Genomic DNA, 12,371 nt, shown 5'->3' with positions numbered 1-12,371 from the left:
TATGACCACAGTCTATTGTCTTTGAAGCTTTTGTTGACACCACAGAGAAAAAGTTGAAACCACCTGGTTTGTGGGAAAAAAAATAAAATTAAATGTGGGTGTCTTGATTCACCATTCCTGAAAACAAACAAACAAACATGTTTTTTCTCAAATACTATTGTAGGAATATGAGTCACTCTTGATAAAACAAACATGACATTTTGTATTTTGTCCTTACGGTATACAAAATGCAAAATATGTTTCGTCATATTTGTTTATTCATGTTATTAGGTACAAATGTTCAAGAGAAATTTTGTTGGCAAGAGTCAACCAGGCTTAATGCAATTGCAACTAATCATTTACAAGGGAGGAGGTTTCAATTTATGTGCCACTCTTGAATAAAAGTGTTCAGACGTCAGAGGTTTTATCCTTTCTGTTTTCAAACCCAAAATGTTCTTTTTTAGCCATAAAACCGAACCTAGACAATAAAGTGAGTTAGTAACCCACCTAGAAATATTGCCTTTTGTAATATATCATAAATAAATAAAAATATGCACCAAAATTATTTACAAATAATACCTATTTTTTCTCATGCTCTTTTGACAAGGAGAATGACAAGAATTGATTTGTTTTTGTAAAAAGGAGCTAGAGCAAGCATCCAGTCACAGACATGGAGGCAGAAGACTTGCTAGCTTGAGATGGTGCCTATGTTCACACAGCCCTATGTTCACACAGCCCTATGTTCCCACAGCCATATGTTCACACAGCCATATGTTCACACAGCCCTATGTTCACACAGCCCTATGTTCACACAGCCCTATGTTCGCACAGCCCTATGTTCCCACAGCCCTATGTTCACACAGCCCTATGTTCACACAGCCCTATGTTCACACAGCCCTATGTTCACACAGCCATATGTTCACACAGCCATATGTTCACACAGCCCTATGTTCACACAGCCATATGTTCACACAGCCATATGTTCACACAGCCCTATGTTCCCACAGCCCTATGTTCCCACAGCCCTTTGTTCACACATCCCTATGTTCACACAGCCCTATGTTCACACAGCCATATGTTCACACAGCCCTATGTTCACACAGCCCTATGTTCACATAGCCCTATGTTCACACAGCCCTATGTTCACACAGCCCTATGTTCACACAGCCCTATGTTCACACATTCTGCTGCTGATCGAAATTAAATTACTAATTCATTCATTCACTCATTTACTATAAAGTGCTTCCAAAAAATCTTGTTGGAGGATAGGGCTTAAATTGAAGGGAAATGTTGGAACACAAGACCTAATTTTGAAAATGTCCTAGAAATGTGGGACCATTGGGCTGTGGGAGTATAGGGATGACCAAGGCTAGAGCAGGTACACTTTTGAAGGTAGATAGACTCATTCCTGCATTAAAAATGCAGAGTTTTTGCAATGTAGTTATAAATAGCCTATGTTTGTGTCATCATACTGCCCTACATCTATGTGGAACACCTATTAAGTTACTGACAAAGTAAATGCATTGAATGCTGCTGAAACTACACAAGACACGACCAAAGCTAAGCTAGCGGGGTCATCCCAATTTTCCCACAGCCCTATGTTCTCACATTTCTAGGACATTTTCAAAATTAGGTCTTGTGTTCCTACATTTCTCTTCAATTTAAGCTCCCACAACATTTTTTGGAAGCACTAATTTCACTTCGATCAGCAGAAGACTGTGGGAACATAGGCACGCTCCCCTCTGTCATCCAGCCATTGTTTGCAGTTTGAGTGTGCCCCTGTTGACAAATATGGAAGAATTGAGTCACTGTCAAAGGTATAATTTATGTAACAGTAGTAAAATCTACCCACCAGTATCTCTAATGTTCTCCAAATGTCATTTTACATCCTAAATACCTAAGTGCAAAAAAACATTTATCTGGGTTTGCTGGTGATTTGAGGAGTTAGTTGTTGCTATAGGGTTGCTAGGCAGCCAGCGGAGACTCAGCATTCTGGAACTTTTAATAAATAATTTCCTAACGTATTTTTCACAAAATAAATAAACACATGCTGCTTTTATTTGGGAGAAATGCTTCCCTAAATATTGAATATAATGTGGGTTTCAAATAAAGTATCAAGCAATAGGCTACTTTTTATGGTGATACATTTAACATAAACTGTCATTCATCATATGCAGTAGTAGCCTATGTGTTTTTCTTTCCTTGACCACTGTGCAGTTGAAGGCTAGCTGAGATGTTCATCATGTCCAGCAGTTAAAAAGCAGCACATAGTTTATCAGTACCTCCAACCAGTGTCAATAGCTGAGTTGCCACATTTAAATTGCTTTTATCCAAATGGCAACTCAAGTTGGAATAAAGGTGATTATTAGCTGCAGAGAATAAAATGAGTTCCACAATCCTTATGGGGTGAAAGAGTGACCATCCATTACTATGTACTATATCTTTGGGGAGCCGTTTCATTGACATTGTGTCAAATGACAGCTGCTTTTCACCCATCTCTTATATCACTGCACCTGTCTGCTCTTGAATCTGTGGCACCAAAACAGTCTTAATGACATTGTTATTGTCAGAGAGTTCTCTTTACCATGGGAGGAATAGTAACTGTATTAAGTGTTTCTGTATAGTTCAATAGATTATTCTGTGTTTTAATAAAAAATGTAATAACTTCTCAAGAAATATCCACGACTAAATGTGTTATATTGTAATAAGTGTAATAAGGCGGAGATCAGGTCTGCTGAATCAGTGAGATCTTTTAAATCCCTTCTTAAAACATACTTTTATCGCAGAGCCTTCCCTGATTTTATCTGAATTTTATTTGACTTTATTTTATTTTAACCGTCTTAAGAAATATATTTAAAAGAATTTAGAGTTCTTTTAGGGGAATTTTATGTCTTTTAAAATATGTTTTATTTCTTTATCTTGTCTTGTGTGTTTTTATGATCTGCCTGTTTTATTTGCTGCCCATGTAAAGCACTTACAAATGCTCTACAAATAAGATTATTATTATTATTGTTATTATTGTTATTAATATTATTATTAGTAGTAGTTGTAGTAGTAGTAGTAGTAGTAGTACTAGTAGTAGTAGTAGTAGTAGTAGTGGTAGTAGTGGTAGTAGTAGTAGTAGTAATAGTAGTAGTAGTAGTAGTAGTATAACTCAGAGAGTTTAATTCTGCTTATATCTCGTCCAAAGTAATGAAAAAAAAACATTTCAAGAAGAATATCTTACCGGATACATGCATTAAATGTTAGTCTAGTAAGTGTTAAATCACCTAAAATTCTTAAACTCATCATGAAAGGAGACATGCTTTTTTAATCCTTAAAAGAAACATCAAATTATACTGAAAAGCTGCTTCACTAAAGTTTAGCAAAACACTTGATGTAACAGCAGTTTAAAAAAAAACAACAGTTTTACCTGAGTGGAAGTCAAGTTCTGCTGCAGACCTACATCAGACCTTGTCTCTCCTGAAAGATTCATGTGTTCAGTGTCTGTGCTCTTCAGTTTCTGAGAGACGAGCCTCTGAGGTCTGCTGCTTATACCTTACATGTGGGATTAAAATGGCAAAAAGGCTCTAAATGCTTTGCCACACATTAATAGTCTGATTTCATCGCTAAATCAGACGATACATTTCTCTTTGAGCTGCATAACAAGGCACCCTGCCTACAAGAGAGAGGGTATCACTAATCCAAACAAGATTACTGAGAGCAACTGGCCTGCTGCACTGTTGGTGTATCAGAGTAGCCAAAACATCCTAAAACCTCCGTCCTGAGCTTTTAGAGTCAGTGGAAGTGGCCAGCGGCCTATCGCATTTCCTCTGTGGAGCCCAACTCACCCATTGGTATCTGTACTGAGTGACACAGTGAGCAAATGCATACGATGAATCATGCAAGCTGTTGGACTCTTGTATTTCTTTTCTTGTCCTCACCAAGCCACCCTAAACTCATGTTTTAATCCTTGACAGCTGACATACAAAAAGTCTCTCTTCATTTGATGGCTGAAGCTCACTGGAATGACTGCGCTGTAACCCTGCAGTTAAGTGCCAGATTATTTGCAAGTTCCTGAGAAAACTGCTTTTAGACTTTGAGAGAAACATGATTGGAAACAAAAAAAGAAACAGCTTTTCTAACTTGTCAGTCTTGTGCCTGTGGGTTTCAAGGAGTCACCTTTGGTCTTAAAATCACCCTTTTTTTTCCTATGGCGCAAAAAGAACAATGAAATATCTGTGAGGATACGGCCTTTTGTGGTCTGTTATCTGTCACTCAGAAAAAAAGCAGAAGGCATACCTTAATATACCTTAATTACATGCTGACATCTCATAATTAAATGTTCAATTTCTGAACAAGCATAATGATTAATAATCTATTTAACATAGGATTTCCAAATATATATATGATTTTAGCTACTCATGCAGTGGCAGAGTAAGGCTGTTTTCGAAACGGCCTGCTACATACTACTTACTAATGTAGTAGGCAGTAGGTATTGCCTACAACATACTGCGTTTGAATTTAGTATGTAGTATGAATGTTCTGTTGGATCTGTGTTGCAGTATGCTGGGTCAGACGTCACCGGATTTTCCGGTTTCGGAAGCAGAAGTAAACAACGGCGAAGCCGATACAGAAACTGCTTCTTTAGCGTCAACTTATGATCTAAAAAGTTGAGAAGTGGTTTATATGGAACTTGATTATTTTCACAGCACCCAAAACGGATTTCCTCTCGCCAAAAAGGAAGAGGAAAGAAAAAACGGAACGAGCGGTGTGTGTTACGGAAAACAGTACGTGAGGCAGACTGGTCCGATGCATCCTGTGAAATTTTCCCAAATCAGTAGACATCCAGGGAGTTTTGGCATACTGCAGATTTTGCTCTTGTTCACATACTACTTACCACATACTGAATTTTGGCCAAATCAGTACGTACTGCTAGTATAGTAGGCGGTTTCGAAAACAGCCTAAGATTTATATTGATTAGTGGCCAAACTTGGGCACTGACTTTTGTAAGGGTGGCAGGTGTTTTGAACACTAGGGGCTAACCCCAAACCCAGGAGGGTTATCTCCACTAATCACATCCACTTTAACTTCTAATATAAAATAATCTAAAAGTTTTATATTCTTGTATATATTTTTTTGTTTTAAAAGGTAACTAAACAGAGTGTCATTGATTGAATCTGCTGCTTAAAGGTATGCTGTTTAGAAATGAGAAAATTGAACAATGTTTCTCACCCCTCCATTCAGTGAAGCAACAGTAGCCATTGAGGAATGGCAGCTCCTGCGATGTATGGTAAGTAAAAAAAAACTCAATTTGTCAACAAGTTTTTACAATTATTATCATGTATAAATACAAACGCAATACAAACGTGTATCAATTCCGCGCACAACAACTTGCCAGAACAGTTTTTGCTGATGTCAGAATAAAAGAACTGACCATGTCCATTTTTAAATATTGGATTAGAATCAGTGAAGAACAATAACGATTCAATACTGAAGTGAAAAATATTAATAGCATTTAATCACCAAAGATATAAACATTTAGATATTTTGTAATGTGACTGACAAAATCTTTACAAAGTTAGCCTTCATGGTCAGCTGACTGCTTCACATCGTCTGTACAAAAATGAGGTGGCATCGGAGACTGGCACAAAGAGAGGAAACTGTAAACGACGCCAGCAAAATGAAAAGCAAAGATACAGCAAAAACATTAACATTCTTATCATTTGATACTCGGTAAATAAAAGGACATGGACATAAAGAATTCTTGTTTTTTGTCTGTTTCCCAGTTTTCTTGTAAACTGCTTAATGCACCCACACAGGCTTCAAACACATTCAGCTTCTTTCTTTTCAAGACAAATATAATACATACTACTCAAATAAACTAACAAATAAACAAAATATTACATCATGAAATTAAAATAGAAACACATATATCTTTTTATAAACAAAGTTATTTGATAAAGGGGTGTCCCCACACATGCCACTACCTTGTTTATTTGTTATACAGCCTTTCAATGCATGAATCCTTGACAGCATTTTCATGTCACTGTTTTGCCAAAATAAATGACAGAAGTGTAATCAGGCAGTTTGTTGCTCTTGACTCTAAACTCATCTGTGCTTTTACTTGCTGAAAAAGACCTAAAATGCAAACACTGACAGTTATAATAGGCTTCACTGAAGTCAAACTTCCAGCTTTTCTCGATAACACATCAACGATGAGGCCTCGGCTGCACTACCCAGAGATATCCACAGAGGGCCCCCTCACTTCTCACCACAGCAGTGGAAAGCTGAACGTGGACAGGAATGTAAAATATCCATCAGACTATGTACACAAATCTGTAAACTGTTCAAAATATCATGCAAATAAATACCAGTAATTTAAAATGAAACTACAACACTGACCTCGACAGTAATATTATATTGTCAGCTATGAAGAGTGTCACAAAACGTCTCTCCTTCAATGTACAACAGTGTTGTTTAAATACTGCAACACAACCTGAAGTTAATACTGCAGGTCTCAGAGTAAAAGCTTGTTTTTTTGTTTTTTTAAAGCATTGTTTTTACTGAGGTCTCTAAACAGTGTTGAGATTTAAATCTGCTTCTCTGGGTCCCCACCATGCTTGGGAACAGCAGAGATGCACAACAGTAGGTTTACTGTACATAAACATTCTCTCATTTCAGTCAGTCCTAATGGAAAAGTATACGTTTCCAACAAGCCTCAAATATATAATATACAGTGCAGATGGAATGAACAAAGAATATGAAAACAGACAGTGTCTGTGCTTTGATTCAAGTCTGAACCGCACAGTGTAGATAAACAACACGAAGCAGACGGGCAGCAGGGTTCGAAGTCAACGCTCTGACACACATCTGTCCACGAGAAGGCAGGAGGGGAGGCCAGCTGTTCAACACACCTCTGTTGTGCTCTTTGACGGCTGTGCTTCGCTCCTTTTGAAATGTTTATAAGTCCGTAAAGAGCATCTTTTCTTAGATCCCTGACTGAGAAGTCCATTTAAAGTTGAACCCTTTCAACTCAAGTGAGTCTTTGACACGGCCAACAGGATGAATGTCCACAGGTCTAGATCCAAAAGTTCCTGCTTTCAAAAACAAGTGCACCAAGGCACTGCAGGGTGGAACACCAGGCAGACTGAGAAAACAACATTTTACAAATATTTTCTCAAAAAAGCGTTTTAAAAATATTCCCGTTAACTCTTTGATTGGTTTAAATGGTAAACACAAAAAGACAGCAGCTGATGGATCACTGTGGGACAGCGTATTTTGTATTTTATCAAGCAGAGCTTCTCACAAACAGTTGACATAGTTTTTCATTTATAGAACATCAGTCTTTATCTCTACTGAAGGAGTGTAATCTGTGCATTTTACAACAACAGATCCTTTAGAATGAAGAAACATAAAGATCAACAAATTTTAATTTGCCTTCAAAAATACCATATGTGCTTGTTCCAAATTGTGCAGTACGAGGATTGGATTCTTTTCAGATTTTTTTTTACTTTAAACAGAATATTTTGCAGTGTTTGGCCAATAAAATAAATATTTTAAAGCTTTTGGCTTGCAGTCTGGGAACTATAGGGTGCCTTTTTGCAAGACTGCTAGAGTTTCTGTCTTTTGCATAACGTATATGTTTTTTTGGTTTGGGAGAATATTAAATAATATTTATGTGCACCACATCACACAGAGTGAAAGAGCTAGTGTCATGGAAAAAATAATAATTTGTACAATAATTTTCATCATGAGCAAAACATTTCTAATTCAAAAAGTTGAGTTCTTTGCAGACATTAAACTCTAACTGGACTGTTGTGTAGTAAACTATTACAGTTTTAAACATATAATTGTTAGAGTGAGGTACGCATGATAAAGTCTAAATATTCTTCCACAGCAATCCATCACATGCAATGAGACATCGGCTCAATCTCAAAGGAGTTAAAAGCATCACATACTCAACATATTTATAACACTGAAAGCTGTTCAGAAACTACATTCCCCATACAGAAGCATACATAAGTGCATAAATTCAAGCTGGACAATAATGGCGATACAACATACAAAAAAGAGCTTCCCTTCAAACAAAATATGCCAGCCACACTGACATCTATTTCCGTTATGTGCTATAATATACATCAGTCATTAATTATATAAATTTAATGACAAGATTATGGTCATGATCATTTGTGCTAGAGTGAATTATCCAATTATCACAGCAGCACTTTGCTTTACCATGCAATGGTTTCAAAGATTCACAACTATATGTTGAAACAAAATCAGTGTAAACATTCGATCATTTTGGTCATTTATGATATACTGGATGTTTTAACATTTCAGCCATCTACTGGAAGCTCGTCAAGGTCACACCAAGTATCTGCGGAAGCATCTCAACAAATCAAACCTCAACTTTTACCATCCTTTTACAAATGAAACTACACAGATGTTTCATCACTGATATGTGTAATAACTCACATAATCCTGCAAGAGGTCTATCTCTGATATTTCTCATAATTCTTGCTCCTCAAAACTGTTGTTTTAAAGGTCAAAGTGCTCTAAGAAAATATTTTAGGGGAAAAATACTTTTAATCTAAATAATATTTAGATTCTAAGATTTAAGAGGCAGGGCGCATTTGCGACGGCAGAGGAGAACCATTCTGGGTCGTTGTGTCATGTATGATATCATTCTAAGTACAGAAACTGTCTTGGCAAAGGTTTAGAGGTGGATTGAAAGACACTGAAGTGAATGTAAGGTTAAGGCTCGGATCTACTGTCATGTTAAGAATAACTGCTGAAGGTGCAAGAGCTCCTTTGTGTGCAAAGACTTTTACTAGGACCAGACATGCAAATTAGTATCTGTCTTTTTGAATTTCACGAAGCAAGAGCAGGAGTCTCCAGAAGCTGTAATGTCTCAACTGTGGAGAGGATGGAGTCTGAATTCTGTAGCAACAGATTGTGTTTTGTTCCATTGTCATGCAGAAGCTGTTCCCCTAATGTGTTCTGTACATGGATGAAGTACACTCTGTAAAACTTCGACTTAGTTAGCTTCACTAAGCTGTTGAATTTTAACTTTAAATCAATGTAAACAGCTAATTACTGAGGTTGGATTGGAGCCACAGTGACAAACAAAGAGTTAAGTTGCAGAATTACTTGGCTGTGTTTAGCTGACCACTGAGTCACTAGGTATAGAACAACAGATGATCATATATGCAGGGTTGCTGTGGTGCAGAATAAATGGAAGATATACTGAAACTGCTGGCAGGTAAACATGGATGTAAACGAAGTTGTGTCTAAATGAAAAATATGTTTTTGAAATAACAGAAAAAATAACTTACATGACACATTTATTAGATCTCAAATGTTAATGCTTGGTTAGTATTACTGATTGTAAACACAAAAGGCAACAGAGTGTCTTTGATAACTGTCCAATATGATGTAGAGGGAAAATTTTGCATTTGAATCCACTAAATGGCAGGTCTAGGTTTTTTCGTATTTTACAGAGAAGTTAGTGTCATAGATGAAACGATCCAACCGCAGGACTACATAATGTACTGAAAATTGAGGAGCTAAAACATTAATGGTTCTTAAATGTAAACACATCAGTGATAATACTCTGTTGATATATTGCACTGAGATTGGTCCAGTCTTCTATAAAATTAAAACTTTATCTTTAAAACTTTAAGTTATTTTAAGCATAAATATGTCAACCTTAACTTAAAGCCCCTGCGAGGAGTTTTTAACCGGTATGAAACAAATTGAAACTGATACTGATCCCTCTATATCAACTACAAAAGCAAGTGAGAGCACTAGCAACAAGACTGAACATTTCTATTTTGTATGCCTGAAACCGCTGCAAGGGGGGTAGCGGTCTGACCAGACAATTCAAGAATTGCACAAACAGCCTTCCTTTACAGTTTCTACAGCAAATATTTAGCAGGATGACTTTGTTAGAAAATACTACCTTGCCATGTATAGGAAAAGATTTTGCCTTCAGGGGGGCACCACAATCATCACAAACTAAAAGTTCCTCACAGCAGCTTTAACTAAAATATGGAATACTAGCTCGAGAGTTGTACTGCCGCAGTTTGGCAACACAACTTTACATAAGTAAAAGATTTAATACTTACTTCCACCATGTGTATTCATGGAACAGTAAAATATAGTTTTTGATCCTATAAGAATTTTTCCTCATAATCTATCATCAACATTGAACTGGCATTTGCTCAAGCTAGGTTTTTATTTATTGGTCCATTAAAAGTTAATTTCAGCTGCCTCCCTGACTTTGTTGTGATTGTTTGCATGGCTGAGCCTGTGTGTTGTAATCTGAAACATGCTTGTCCTAGTTTAAGTAGCATGCGCACTCAACACATTCTCTGCCTACATTTTGTACTCAAGCCCAGACACACCAACATATGCATACACAATAAGGCAAAAACACCAAGAGCTGATCCACATCTTTTTTTCCCAGCACAAATGCTATTCAGGGCCGGTTGTAGATCAAAAGAAGAATTATACAGTTGCTGTTTGGTATGACCTTCAGTAGTTCCGAGCCTGAACCCAAAGAGAGATGAAAGATGTCAGTGTGAAGGTTTGTACGTGTCAGAGATGAAAAAGAGGCAGAATAAGCTGAATAAAGAGAAGGACTCCTATGGAAGACTGCAGAGCATGACCCCGTCCGCACTCTGACGTGTTTTCCTGCAACGAGAATCGACAGTCAAGTTTTTATTTTCCAGAGAAAATCAATCAGAACCTGTACAATGTTCAAGTCCTTTTGGCTGTGTTTGCTTTATACATTAAATTTATGTCTCATTTTGAAGTACGACATGGGCCATTTTAAGCAGAGAATTGATGTTCTGCAAGGCAAAATTAATCAATCGATCAATCAATCAATCTTTATTTGTATAGCACCAAATCACAACATATGTTATCTCAATACGCTTTTACAAACATAGAAGGTCTTGTATGGTAATTTATCAACAAAGACCCAACATCAAGGCAGGATACGATCCAGTTCCATCTTACTGACAGGACTAGATCTTATCTCATCTTAATCCCCCATGAGCATGGCACCTCGCTGTATTTAGCTAGTTACAGGGGCATGGGAAAACTTCCTCCTTTTAACAGGCAGAAACCTTGTGCAGAACCAGACTCATTTTAGACAGCCATCTTAGGGTGCTCTTGAGTAAATAGAGGATAGTGTCAAATTTTTTGTACAGTTTGGGAAGAAAGCATTGAACTATGCTCTTTGAAACAACAAAAGTGAAGTAAACAACCTTTGTTGCTCTTGACTTGATTGTTTGAAGTGTATATGAAAATCTAATTCCGAGTTAAAGAAAGTTGGAAAAGTTGGACGAAGCCCAGATACCAATTTCAACATCAGGAACATGGGGGAAGGTTTGACAGAGCAAAAAACCAGCTTCCCAAGGAAAGTAGGGCAACCTTAGAAGATTTAAGAGGGCCCATCTCAGCCACAGATCATTTAAACCATCCAGTAACATACTAATTGTCTCATAAACCCTATATATATGTACTTTGTAACTTCTATATATGAATCAGTATTTGCTGAATGACTTTTAAAACTAGCTTTTTTAGTGAGAAGTTGGCTGAGTTGTGTAATAAGCAGTAGCTTAGCTAATTAGCTAGCTGGAAAATGGCCCGCTAATCATCTGCTAGCAAGACATTTTTATAAAACTGCTTTTAAATATAGGATGGCAAAAACATTCCATCCACTGATACAAATCAATGTTTTTTTAGAGTTAAATGATATATTTTTATAGTAACTGTAGTTAGCAAACTTGTTAAATTAGCCTATTCATAGGACTACCGAGCATAGATTAGCTAGCTACCAACTGGTTGGTAGCTAGCTAATCTATGCTAGGTAGTGGCTAGTTGGCTAGGTTGCATCTAACAGTTAGAATTATAAAAAGACATAGGAGGGGACAAAGTACAGACACTGAGAGACATACGGTTAATGTCAACAAAAGGAAGATGCTCAGCTTTGCAACACAAAGACATATCGCTGATGTATCTACTTACTAAGGCACTGTAGTCAAAGCAGGAAGTCGGGCCCTTGCGGTACCGTGCATTGCTCAATACTTCACATGGATTCTCTTCCTGAACTGATATTTTTTAGTTAAGGTTCAGTAATAAACTTACTTGCCACACATAACCAATGAGATTTTCACCTTCAGCACAAACAAAAGCATGACAGTGTTATTGCATAAAATAGGATACACTCCGTCTTAACTTGTGTTAGTCTCTCGATCTCACATGAGCTGCAGGGGAGCGTCTCAGCCACCACAAACAGGAGGTTTGTGCCTTCTATCCGCTTGGCGTGAAACAGCCTGTGGGAGACAGTGATGGATGGAACACCAACTTCATACAATGTGTACAATCCAGGTATGGCAGTA

At 37.2% G+C, this 12,371-nt stretch overlaps 1 protein-coding gene across 1 annotated transcript in view; it reads right to left on the bottom strand.

Annotated features, from left to right (window-relative positions):
• Nucleotides 1-5,452: 5,452 nt before the first annotated feature.
• The window catches only part of LOC117820810 (voltage-dependent calcium channel subunit alpha-2/delta-2-like), a 43,557-nt gene continuing 36,638 nt past the window's right edge, over nt 5,453-12,371 (bottom strand). The window contains exons 36-38 of the mRNA XM_034694753.1: nt 12,196-12,305; nt 11,998-12,080; nt 5,453-10,656 (exon numbers count right to left, since the gene is read on the bottom strand). Coding sequence (XP_034550644.1) covers nt 10,561-10,656; nt 11,998-12,080; nt 12,196-12,305 — 289 coding nt within the window. The 3' untranslated portion in view covers nt 5,453-10,560. The remainder of the gene's footprint in view (nt 10,657-11,997; nt 12,081-12,195; nt 12,306-12,371) is intronic.

Source organism: Notolabrus celidotus, chromosome 1, assembly GCF_009762535.1.
Source record: "Notolabrus celidotus isolate fNotCel1 chromosome 1, fNotCel1.pri, whole genome shotgun sequence".
NCBI lineage: Eukaryota > Metazoa > Chordata > Actinopteri > Labriformes > Labridae > Notolabrus > Notolabrus celidotus.
Note: the sequence above shows the minus strand (reverse complement) of the source record. Positions and strands in the feature narration are given on the sequence as shown.